The following is a 13,274-nucleotide window of genomic DNA, read 5'->3' as shown; positions in this document are numbered from 1 at the left end:
ACCCTTTGAAGGAACATAGCTGATGTGACTGTAAGAGCCTTGAGTACTTGTTTATATTAGCATTCTCAAGAGAATTTGGTGTAAAACAAAATGAAAACAACCAGCCACCCTGAAAAGTCAGTCCAGTCTACCAAAGTTTAAATATGGAAGTGAGTAATAGTCCAGGGATCACCTAAAAATTTCCACTACAGTAGAGAAAGCCCTTTCAGTTAGATGTTCCCTGCTGATTTACTTTATTACTGTCTGGAGGATGTCCACTGTGTTCAGAAATATGAAGTAGGTGGTAAGCTGTCCAACAACCTTGAGAATAGTTCACATACACACACACACACACACACACACACACACACACACACACACACCCCGAAAATAAATAGAAAAAATAACCACAGAAATAATTAAAGTTGCAATGTCTAATACTGACAAAACTGGATAATTTTAAAAATGGATGCCTACAAAGGAAAAAAGGGGACGCTGGAGAGATGGCTCAGTAGTTAAGAGCACTTGATGCTTTTGATGTTTGCTTCCCTGCAGCCGTATGGCTGGGGAGAGAGGGGGTGTTTCACAACCACCTGTAACTCAGATCCAGGGGATCTAGCACCCTCTCTGGCCTCTGTGGGCACAAGCACTTACATAGTGCACACATGTACATATGTGTAAACACTCATACACATAAAGTAAGATATTTTTTAAATGCAAAGAAAACTCAGGAACCCTTTAGAAAGCCATTTAGAAGCATGCAGTTGGTGCCTTAAAATTTTCCCAGTGGCTACAAAATAAATCCAGGAATTTTTGTTTGTTTGTTTGTGTTTTTTGAGACAGAGTTTCTCTGTGTTGCTTTGGAAGCTGTCTTGGAACTCGCTCTGTAGACCAGACTGGCCTCGAACCCACAGAGATCCACCTGCCTCTGCCTCCTGAGTGCTGAGTGCCACCAACGCCCGACCAGAGATTTCTTTTTTAATAATTAAAGAACTTGTCAGAAAAATATGGCTGTATTTCTAGAGATACTTATTTTAGACAACATGAGTATTCAGTAGTTTGGAATTGAGTAAAAGGTCGGTCCCACCTGACTTTGATGGAGGCTAATCAAACCATTCAAGACACTCATGAGTGCTCTGTAGAAACAAATCCAGTGGTATGGTGATAAAAACTCATAATGTTACACTATGGGACATGCTGATAGCTACTTAGAAATATGGAACTGTGAGTAAAAAGACTATGGAAACAGGACAGCATGAAAGGAATTCCCACAGAGGGAGTTATGAGTCCCATTTCTTAGTTTCATCTTCTGTTGATGGTTCTTTTTAGCAATGTGAACAGGAGAGAAAGAGTCCAGCTTTTAGTCCCTTGGGGTTCATATATTGAGGAAAACATTACACAGCCACCTAAGCAATATTTTTCTCCCCCTCTTCAAATCTCAGCATGAGTTTTTCCTGGATCTGGGACCTCAACTGTGTTTTGTTGAGATGTCTCTGGCTGCCATGGTTATTCTCTGTAAGTCAGACAGAGTTGACGTTGTTCCCCGCCGTATCCTCCCTGCACATCCCATCATGAGTTGTGACGCTAGAGCTTCCTGCCGCCAGGCCTTTGATGGCAGACTCGGTAGCTCTTCTCTGTTTGCGTAGTAAATGATGGTCCTGGTTCAGGGTGGATTCTGTTTCCAAGTCCTTGCCCTTCCTTGTGTCCAAGTGGCGTATTAAAACTTTCCCATAATGGCCTTACCAAAGTACGTGCAAGTGTTACAGTTACAGTGTGACTTTATGTAGGAAGCAGAATTACTCACAGCAGATCAAGACCTTAGCAATGACATTCCAGAACAAGAGAAATGTTTTCTGCCAGGAGAAAGACTCCACATGCCTGGGTTATCCGGTGCTACACACACACACACACACACACACACACACACACACACACACACACACACTTCTATAGGTTATGTTTACCTCGGGTTTCTATGCCTCTGGAAATCCACTATCGATAGGACATATGAATCAAATGATAAAGAGAACATAAGTCAATGCCCCCCACTGTGTGTGTGTGTGTGTGTGTGTGTGTGTCCACACAGCCTCTTAGGTCAGGCTAATGTAAATCTTGACTATTTTCCATAAACCTAGACAGTGTTGATTTCTTTGTCCCATAATTTATATACCCATAAAAGAGATAATAAAATAAAACTTGCCTCATAGGAGGTTGTGTGGAAGTTAAGAAACACTACTTAATGGCATGTCAGAAGGTTCATCAGGTCAAGGTGCCTGCCACCAAGCCTGGGGACCTGAGTTTGATACCTGGAACTCACATGATAGGAGGAACATCCAATTCCCTCAAGTTGTCCTCGGACTTCTACACATATGCTGTGGCTTGTGCATACATGCATTTGCACATGTACACACACACAATGAGATAGATAAAATGTGAAAAAAGAAATATTTATGTACATGGTTTTGAATTAAAAAAAAACACACACAAAAATGACCCCAGGTTACTTGGGAAACAGTCTTCAAAATGAGTTAAATTTGTAGTGAGCCAAAAACTGCTCTTAAAATAAACCCTGTCTTTAAGAAATCAACTGAGAAACAACTTTACCTTTCTCTGTGGAAAGAAGAACGCTGTCTAGAAGGCAGTCGCATAGTGAAGGACACTGAAAATATTTCATATTTCTGATGGGCAGAAGTTTGAGCCACATAAAAACATCATAAGGGCACAGGGTGTCTTTTGTTTCTGGGCACTTCACAGGGGTTGGAGTTTTTTGTTATTGTTTCTGTTTCATTTTTGTTTCCCTCTTTGGAAAACAATCACTGGTTCAGAAAGGATGGTATATGCCACCATCCTTCTGAGATGGGGGCATTTGCTACCCCAACAGCTATCACCTTTCTCATAAAGGCTGATCATTCTGCATGACCATGAGGCGTAAGTCTGACTGTTTTCATTACTTTCACAACACCATTGTAAAGTATTTGTACAAAGCCTTTTTTATTTTTTTAATCGGGTGTCTTTTAGCAGATGGTACATATTCAAGGATATGTAGTTTCAAAATAAACATATATAAATGTTACTTTAAGTTTAATAAGAAAAATCTAATGATTTAGTCTTTAACTGAGCTGATAGATCACTTTCAAGTTCCCCACCAAGAGAGTTTATCTTTGCCAAGTGACCTTTATTCTCTCAACAAAGTGGATGATTCCCAGAACTATATTAGCTTTCTTAATGATGAAAAGACTACACAAAGAAAATTAACCCAGCTAAATACTTTGTTCTCAAGCATATAAAAATTTGGAGCTCACTGGGACTAATTATTCTAATAGTTACTTATCTCCTTTTCTAGCACATTCCAGAATGACCAACTCCTCTCGTTATCTCTATAGTGTGCTAGTTCTGTTTGTTTTGCTTAGTAATGTATACTTTCTATTTTGAGGGTGAGCCTGGATCACCTGGAGAAGCAGGGCAAAGTGGACTACCAGGACCAAAGGTTGGTACAGATAAAGCCAAGCACAGTTGTCACTGCATGGTTTCTACACAGTTTCAAGCTGTCACAGTTTATTTTTCTGGTTACAGTGGGGTAAAACTTTTTGTCAATGGTATATGGCCATAGAACTTTGTAACTAATGACTAAATTATGCTTTACGATTTCATTAGCATTAGACACGTAAAAAAGAAATAGAAGATGATTGTCTGAAATCTTTCTTGTGGGGCTGAGAGATGGCTAAGCAGATAAGAGTGCCTGGAGCTCTTGCAGGGGACTAGAGTTCAGTTCTTGGTACATGACAGCTCACGACCTTCTGTAAGTAACTCCAGTCCCAGAGGATCCAGTACCCTCTTCTGGCCTCCAAGGACATCAGGGACACACACAGTACACAGACATATATGCAAGGAAAACACCCATAATATACTTTTAAAGAAATAATCTCCTTAAGAAAACCTTCAAAATAACTACTGTCATTTTACCCCTTATTGAGTTGTGAAAACATAGGTCATGTCAGACTGTCTCAAATCTGCATGTTAGCAAGCCCCACTACAGATGAGGTTCACACAGCCGTGACAGCTTTTTTCTCATGATTTGGCCACCTTCAGCTTCTATACCATGTGACCAGTTAGTCAGACAAAGAACAGAATAAAGATGTGGTGTGTTTAAAATTTAAAAATGGATATAGTTTGAATTACTAAATAGGGAAAAAATGTAATGAGGATATTTTTTTGGATTGCTTGTTTTCTTGGTTCCTTGAAGAACAAATGACTCCGTTAAATCAAAAAAGATTGGTGACAGTTTAGTTTAAACCAAGCAGGCAGACAAATCCCAAATCCTTTGATGAGTGAACACCCCTTGAAGCACAAAACTAATGTCTAATCCCATCAGCTGTGCTGGTGTGAGTCTGTACCCACAGATGTCTGTCAACTGATTTTACACATCACGCTACTATTTAGGTGCTGTGGACAAACCTAAAATTCATAGGCCTGCCCCCCCTTTTTTGTCCTGGAGGAGAAGAAAGAAAATATTCCTTCTGGGAATCCAGCCCTCTTCTGTCTTCTTCTCTTCCTTTCACTTCACTAAAAAGCCCAATGGTGGGAGTTAATTCTTGATGAGTATCCATAGTACTGTTCCTGTGTTGCCCAGCAATACAACCATCAGGGTGGATGTTGAGTGGTGAAGGTCACCATAAATGCAGAAAGCCAAGGGGTCAGGTTTGTTTCCAGAGAATGAAACGATCCTTGTCTCCAAACTGACTTCTGGATGGGGCTCTTTTACTTTGGTTTTCTTTTTTCCCCCACAATAATCTCCTTAAAACATTTTAAGCAGTCTGCTCTCATGGCAATGCCTATTCAAACTTACCATCAGGGAATGTCATGCTTTAGAATGTCTGCTATCTGTCCCCTGCCCTTTGCTAGAGAAAAGGAGAGATGCAGTTCTCTTCAGAGAACAGCTTCATATTTTAAGCCTTGTGTTTTATTGGTCATCATTTCTAGTAGGAACCTTACTCACGAAGGCTGCTGCATTCTGGTATCTTGGTCTGCAACACATGGGTTCCTACCAGTTCCAGATTTGATGATCTTGTCAAGGGGTCCAAGGGCTACATTGAGGGTTTGTGATCATGTCCAAGGAATACAGAGCTGTACCAGGGGTCAGCTCTGAAATAACCCATGCATCAGGGCATGCTTTAATAGACAGTCTTAAGGAAGGACATGCTAACCCTCCTTATTGACTTTGAGTTTAAACAGATATCACACTGTGTTCCTGGGTGACCTTCTTATCCACTGCACACATCATTATCCTTATAGAAGTAAGGACTTCAGATTAAAGTTGACATTGGTGTCTGTACCCAATTCTTTTGGATACTTTTGCAATTTGTTTTCATATAGAAAATGAAGTCAAAATAGATGGTGCCCATTATAATTCACCTAGTGCATTCAGTGTGTGTTCAGTATCTGCTTTGCTTACTATTGCTTTATTAGCTCTTCCTTAATCTCTCTCAATCTCTGTTTTTGTGCTCAGGGGGAACCTGGAAAAGAAGGAGAAAAGGTAAGAATGGCTCTGTTGTATTTATCATGCTCCCTCCCCCCATCTCCAGAGCTACACCCAAACTGAACCAGATGGGTGATAGGATGAATGGTGGATAGATGGACAGATGGATGGACATATAGTTGTAAGTGGAGATTGGGGAAGAGGTAATAAGTGTTCATCTGTCTGTCTTTCAGACTGTCAAATAGTGGAAAGAGAAAATGTGGATTTATCTTAAGTATGAATTTTGAGATTGGTGTTGGAAGGAAGGGGAGAAGGGCAAACTCTGCATGCCAGGCTTTACAGTGGCTTCCAGAAACCCCTAGCTCTGTAAAAACCCACTCTGCAATACTTACTAATGTCATTCTGATGCCTTCCTAAACATCCACAGCTGTCTCTGCTGCTGCTGGGGACTCTGGGTCCAAGATCAAAGGTCAAAGGGATACAGATGTTTGCCTGCAGCGATTGCTAAAAGTGACCCCCAAAAAATCCCCATCAAAACCAGAAAAGAGGATGGACAGAGAGACAGGGTTACATGTTAATCCCTGATAGATGCTTCCAGTACTGCTTGCTGGCCTGTCTTAATAGTCTTCAGACCCCTACTGTGTACAGCACTGTTTAAATCCAGGTTCCCTCTGCTAACTTCAGTGGTGTTTGGGTGTGTCTGAGTGGAGTGCTACCTAGACAGCCTTTCTGAGGAACATCATAAGCCCGCTTTCCGAAGAATCCATCAAAAGATCAGAAAAGCAGTCCTCAATTTAACTGCATTTCTTAGCCTTGTAAAGCAGAAAGAAGGCAGTATTAAGTTGGGAGAGCAAAATAGGGGTTAAAAGGCCATTTGTGAAGGAACAGTCAAGCTCTTTACTTCACAACTACTCTGAGCCCTCTGAGCCTGGTTTCCCAACAAGGAGACTGGTGTTTTAAAGGAGTTTTCGAGCCAGTTTCTAAAAAGCATGTAAGGAAGTTACCTATCAACACTGCCTTAGACTATGTGCCCTAAAGCAGATGCTTTGGGGCATTCGTTGTCCATGGAGATTCAGTCACCAAATAACTGTTTCATGTAGAAGTTGGGGAGGGAGGGGAGCAATGCTAGCACCCATCTTGGGTTCATCGGGTGGCTGCTGCCTTCCTGGCCCACTGTAGACAGGAGCCTGAGTAGGTGAAGTTCATGTTTGACAGTTCCTCTTTAACAAGCTCTAAGGCTTAAGTGAAAGAATTCAGAGTTTAGTGGAACAAAGCACAGAGATAAAGTGAAAGCCTTTCCCCTTGGCACTGCCTTGTGGGTAGAAAGGAGATATCATTGGAGGAACAGGGAGGGAACCAAAGAAGTACACACTCCCCTAATTCAGTTTGCTGTCACTTAGGAGTGAAGATTTCTAATAGAAATATAAAAATTCATTTTTCTGAATGTTGTCCATGGAGCCCCAATTAGATAAGTACTCAGTCTTTAGGCTTTGGAAGCCTGAGAACCTTGGCTTGTAGAATTTATTCAGCTTGTAGGGGGAAGGGGCAGGCTTGTACAACGAGAAGAAGGTCCCAGAAATAGCAAACAGAAGTGCCACGGCACACTGTGGGAAGGGTTAGAAGATCCCTGCTATGGGAAACTGTAGACAGAGGGAACCATGACACTGCAGGAGCTCAGCCATGTTCCCGTAATGAAAGTAACTGTGTTGGCATCAGTCAGAAGTAGAAGTGTGCTGGCTCTGTGAACATTTGCAGTGGATTGTAACAAGAGTGTCTAAAGGAGAAGTCACTGGAGAATGGTCTTTGCTTCAAGTCACCCATGTCTTTAAGTGTTTCCCTTTGTCCTCTTCTCAGGGAGATGCTGGAGAGAATGGTCCCAAAGGCGATGCAGGAGAAAAGGTACGGTCTTAGGAAACAAGGAAGCCTGTGTGCGTGAGCAAGAACAGGATAGCATGTGTCTGAAGTGGGGAGCTTTGGGAGGCAGCATCAGAGAAACCTCCCGAGTTAGAAAACAGTTCAGCGTTTGACTTAGAAAAAGTGATTATTTCACATACTATCCACAAACCTAAATTTTCTGAAGGCAAAATGGTTTGCCAAAATTTCTCAGAAATAAATAAATTTTCAACAATAGGCATCTCAAGCAATAAGCACACTTGCTCACATGGCAGTGTGCCATCGGAGGCCTAGAAGGGGAGTCCCTGGAGTGATTCCTTCTGTCCTAGTTCAGCAGTATGTTGGTAAGGATAAAATCTGAAAGTTTAGTCTTGAGTTAATAGCACTTGACTGCAGTGTTTATGTCCGGAACTCTGGGTACCACAGCCTTTGCGTTCTGTCTTCCCCCTCCTTGGTCTTTGGAATACATACCGATCTGCGTGTGTCCTCTCTTGTCCCACCGGTCTGTCATGATGGTGCTTGCTCAAGCTTGCATTTTGACTGACATCCCTGATATCGTGATGGCTGTGACATCAAGAGGATATTTTCCTCCATCTATGCAATGTGTTCAGACTTGGAAAGAAAGGCGTTTTAGAAGCTGAGTAGAGTCAAAGCAGATGGATTCTAGTGCAAACCAAGTGAGGTAACTAATGATTATTCACTCAGGCTTACAGTTGAGAGGGAGACTGTTCCATTTTGAAAATTATGACTATACAGATGGATAATGGTTAGTCATAAAAACATGCTCATAAAATATATAGAAACTTATCTTCCTCCATCTCATAAATATTAATACAAATATGGCATAGGGGTAGCAACAAATTAATGTCACTAAGTAGCAACTGTTTGTATTTGAGAAACAGTTTGAATTTAGGGTGGATTCTCAGTTCTTTGTAGGCCACGTGTCTTGGCCTCAGTGCTGTTGACAGTATGGACCGGATGCTTCTTCACTGTGTGGCTGGCAGGTGGATCTATGTTCTATGAGTTACCTTTAGCATCCCTGTTTCAGAACCTCTGCTGGAGGGGCATCTTTTTTCATCTTCCAAATGTAAATATCAAGCTGTAATCAGATACTACAACATGGAAGTATTTATTGCAGATAAGACTGTAGATACTCCTGACTGCTTTCAGGGCAGGGTTGGAACCCCTGGGGATGTAAACCCAGATGATGGTTTGTTTAGTTTTCATGTTCTTGTCTAAAAGTAGATATAAACCAGCTTGTTCTATAAATTAATATTTTAGGCTTTGTGAGCCACGTAGTCTCCAGCACAACTCCATGGTTCCATTACTGTAGCTGAATTCAGCCACAGACAACATGCATAAAGAAAAATGAGTAGGATCATGTGCAAAATAAATTTTATTTCTGGGCATGGTGATTTTGAGTTTATGTAATTTGCACGTATTTTGTAATATCGTTGTTATTTTGATTATTTTTTAAAACCATTTAAAAATATAAAAACCATGCTTGGCCCAGTCTTGCAAATATCAGAAAGATTTGACTACAGTAGCCAACCTTTACTTAAAACAAAGGAAATACTGTACACAGAAGGCAGCTTCTTCAAACAACAATAAAATATATAAAATTTGAACTGTACCTTTGTGAATTTAAATAGAGCGTCTTATGCCGTAGAGGGTTTTTTTTTTAACTTCATTTTTGGAACATAGGCCAGTAATTGTGTCTTTGCTCACACAGGTTTTGAAATTTAATTTTGTAACACTAAAACAATGCTTTTCCTTGAAAGGACCCAAGTGTCTCAAAGGAATGTTGTTTTTACTTTATACATAATGCAAATCAGTTACCATACTGACTCACACACCATAAACTCGCAATAAATACTAACTTTTCCTACCATGTGGACATTGAAATCAATGACATGGTTGTTTTTCTTTTCTTTTCTTTTTTATCAAAAAGTTTTATTGCTCAGCTGAAATTAAGTATAAAAATGCCTCAGTTAAAGCGGAAATGGTTTCTATAAACTTTCAATGGATCTAAACAGGGGATCGTAAATAGCATTCTGTAACGTGTATAATATGTAATCTGACCCACAGTGTTCATCCCAAGAATGTAGTGATTGGAATATAATTTTTGATGTGTTTTTTAAACATTTCCTGCTCCTGTCATATAATTTGTTTCCAGCATGTTGGAAACACTCTTCTTGTGGCCTTTGTCTCCAGTATGTGAAACTCATTCATTACTTTCCAACTTTGAAGGACAAAATGAAAAAAAATTTAAAGTTCTTTTCTGCTATTGATGTAGTAAATTACGTCATTGACTGATTCACTTTAATGGATTTTTTTTCCTTTTGATCCAACTCAGCACATTCGAATGGTAAAGCAATCTGGGGCTTTCCAGGCTGGTCATCTGGAAATGCTGGAAACTATAAAACCACTGACTGGGCAGGGCTTCTCTGTGGCCAGCAAAACAGTCCACTCAGTTTAAGACTAACTTGCCAAAGACTGATTTCAATCACATGAAAAGTTACTATGGAAGCTTTGTATTCTAGTCTTTGGAGTGTTAATTCCACCTACAAATGTTGAAATCAATTTCTTATCCATTGCAAGTGTGTGTCTGCACAGCTCACTGAATGGGTGGACCACACTGCTGTACCCCGTGTGGTGTTATCTGTCAAGTCAAGATCTCCACCTCCGCTCTGTTGTCACGGTTGCCAGTCCTTCACCTTCTTTCTCCCATGGCCTCCATTCCTACCATGCATTGCCTTCTTACTTGACATCTTGAACTCAAGCATTGGCCTTTCACAGGGCATGTCATGTTTGCACTTACCAACCAACCTGTCTTAAAAGCCACACCTGGCAGACTGTGTCAGGGGCACTTCAGGACAGCCAGCGCCTGGTCCTCTCCAATCCTGCCTGGGCCATTCCTTGTTTAGACGCCTGCTCTCTGCCTCCCCCTCCCAGCTCCACATCTCCATCCTCTAGCTTTGTTCAGTCCTCAGTCTTTCGAAGCTTGGATTTACAAGTTATTTCCCAGGGAAGCTCTTTAGTCTCCTACACTGCTTAGGTCATCGCCTGTACACTTGAAAATCACCCTGTAATTCTGTTCCTAATGCATTCTGTTCTTTACCCTAATGTGTTCTGAGTGTACTAGAAGATGAACAAACAAACACAAACCCATAGGATACTGCCTACTTTCATTTCTAGCTAATGCAATAAAATCCCCTGACCAAAAAAAAAAAATCCCCTTACAAAAAGTAAGGAAGATGGGGTTTATTTGGCTCATAGTTTGAAGGTGTAGCCCATCATTGTGGGGAGGTCAAGTCAGGAAGCAGCTGGTCTCATTCCATATGCAGTTGAGAGCAGACATCAGTGAATTGGTGTGTGCATACTTGTACTAGTCCAAGGCCTAGCCCATGAAATAGACCCAGATTCAGGATGGGTCTTTCTACCTCAACCCAATGAAGAAAATCCTACCTAATTGAAACAATTCCTCACTGAAACTCCTTTCCCAGGTCATTCTGTACTGTCAAGTTAACAAAACTAACAATCACAGCTTCATTCCTTGTCAATTCGACACCAAACACATCACTTTTGAGCCATAATCTCCCATCCTTTGTCCCCAAAGTCAACCCAAAACTGAATGGTACCAATCTGTTCTAGTTCCACAACTAATCCAGGTTTCTATAACATTGTTATTAGATATAAATACTGTTTGGAAAACCTTTTCTTAAAAAATCTTGAACAACTTCATATTTTCATTGAATGGTATAAAGTTTCTATAGCCCCTGCATTTGTTTATTCTGTCTTTATTAACATCTGCATTTTTAATTACTTGCTGGGTGCTGCGTTTGAAAACAATCACATGTAAAACCAGTGCTTGACCGAAAGTGAAAAACAGTAAAATTGCCAGATGTAGTGCCGCATGTCTTTAATCCCAGCCCTTTGGAAGCAGAGGCAGATGAATCTCTGAGTTCGAGGCTAGCTTGGTCTGTGTAGTGAGTGAGACATTGTCTTGAAAAAAAAAAACAATAAAAAGTTGAGTTCATTTTTCTCACAGAACTACTCCATCTGGGGCTTACCCCACTGACTAATGAAGCTGGGCATATATATAAGCTATAGCAGGAAAGCTGTTTCCTACTGTAATCCTTTATTCACTAGCAATTTGGGGATAGGGTTATAAACATCCCCTGCTTTATTTCAACTGCTTGGAACATTATCCCTTCTAGCAGTTGTCTTGTTCTTAAAAGTTATAGAAATTCCTGGAGATTTCACAGTTGTGAATCTTTTAACAGAGAAGATATAATTATGAGTTGACTATCAAATGAAGCCTCTCATATTTCCACAAGTAAACCAGACTTTCACATGTCAGACCTTCCTTGCCATCTACTTTCTCAGAGGACAAAATCTAGTCTTCATTCTCATATAGTAAGTTAGCCAAATAGTTAATATAAGAACTACCTTTAATTTATACATTTTCTCTGGCCTTAGGACCCATTGTTAAATGATATAAGTCAATAATCCTTTTCTTATTCTAATAAAAAGAGTATGAGGAAGCTCATAATTCACTTCACTTGTAACTGCTTCTTCAATTTTTCTCATCCACTAAGTGGAAGTAGCAATGCCTTCCCTGCATGGGAGTTTAAGGCATAAATAAGACAAAAGGAACTTTGCAAAGTCAAATTGTTTTTATGAATAGAAAGGTAATGTAATCAAAGTATTGCAAACTGGTTCATTAGTGTTGATGGCTCCCAGACTTAGTTTAGTAGAAATAGAAACAAGTATTATTTTCTTTGCCGCATGTATTTCTCCCCTCATTTGGAACTCATTTGAATGTTAATGGTTGAGAAGAGAAGACCCATTCATACAATATTTAGAGTTCACTTCTTTGTTTAGCCACATTTTAATTTTCCTTGGGTAATGGCAATTACAGATGTCAAAGAAATTCACATGTGTGCTTCTTTCCTCAACAAACTAAATTTACTATTTCCTTCTCTTTCCTAAGCTCTTGTTTCCCCCTTCCTAAAGTCCTCTTTTCATTTTGATCCTTGACTGCTGACCCGATTAAAAACACTGATTTTCAGACAGTCATTCACTCATTCACCATGTGTGTGTGTTAAGCACACACTGTGGTCGGGATGCAGAATCTGTTCCCATGCGGCTGTCTGTCTGCTGACAGGACAGACGGATATGCAGGCAACACCAACAGCAGTCACAACACAAGCTGTGCCAGAAAAAAGATAAAGCACGAAGGTACACAGTAGGATGTGCTCATGGTGGGCCGTGTGTAGAGGTGAATTGGAGAATGTTCCTTGAGGCAAAGCCATGTAAATCAAGACTTAAAACAGAAATGCCATCATGGGAAGACATGAGTGGAAATGAGGAAAGGGGCCATGTGCCGGTCAGTGCACAGGGGCCTGAGGCCTCTGTCTGTCTGTGTGTCTGACTCTAAAAGAGATTGACGAGCAGCTTCTGGACTCTAGAACAAGTGAACAGACCCCTGGAGATGTTTGAGTATTTGTACAGATGACAGAGCTTAGGGAATCTCAACTCTGGCCTCCCTCCTTCAATTTTCCTGACAGTCACAAATGGCTACCTCCCCTCCTTTTCTTTGTCCTTCAAACAGGTAACAGTCTCACCTCTCTCTTCTCCATGCTTCTGTCTGTATTGGTCCAATCCTTAGGATGTTTGTGTTTCTAGGAGCAGTCATCCTTCATGAAATCTGGGCAAACACAGTCTTCTAAAAATCTAGCACCTCCTCCCATGTCCCCGTCAATAGCCATCTCTTACCCACCCCTGTCACCTCCATGTCAGAACTAACATCTGTGACTTACAGATAAAAGCCTTTAGAACCTATTAACTTAGCCGACCACTGCCTTCCACCAACCCCAAAGCTAAGAATGTCATCAGATAGCACCTGAGGCCTTTAGAAAAG

General features: G+C 40.7%; 1 protein-coding gene across 8 annotated transcripts in view; it reads left to right on the top strand.

Annotated features, from left to right (window-relative positions):
* The window catches only part of Col25a1 (collagen type XXV alpha 1 chain), a 376,783-nt gene that overhangs the window by 293,480 nt on the left and 70,029 nt on the right, over window positions 1–13,274 (top strand). For all 8 annotated transcript variants that reach the window (XM_040751789.1, XM_021234540.2, XM_021234538.2 and 5 more), the window contains exons 13-15: window positions 3,413–3,466; window positions 5,486–5,512; window positions 7,310–7,354. In XM_040751789.1, coding sequence (XP_040607723.1) covers window positions 3,413–3,466; window positions 5,486–5,512; window positions 7,310–7,354 — 126 coding nt within the window. The remainder of the gene's footprint in view (window positions 1–3,412; window positions 3,467–5,485; window positions 5,513–7,309; window positions 7,355–13,274) is intronic.

This window comes from Mesocricetus auratus, unplaced genomic scaffold, assembly GCF_017639785.1.
Source record: "Mesocricetus auratus isolate SY011 unplaced genomic scaffold, BCM_Maur_2.0 Super-Scaffold_100009, whole genome shotgun sequence".
Lineage (NCBI taxonomy): Eukaryota > Metazoa > Chordata > Mammalia > Rodentia > Cricetidae > Mesocricetus > Mesocricetus auratus.
The sequence above is the reverse complement of the archived record's forward strand: the minus strand, read 5'-3'. Positions and strand labels throughout refer to the sequence as shown.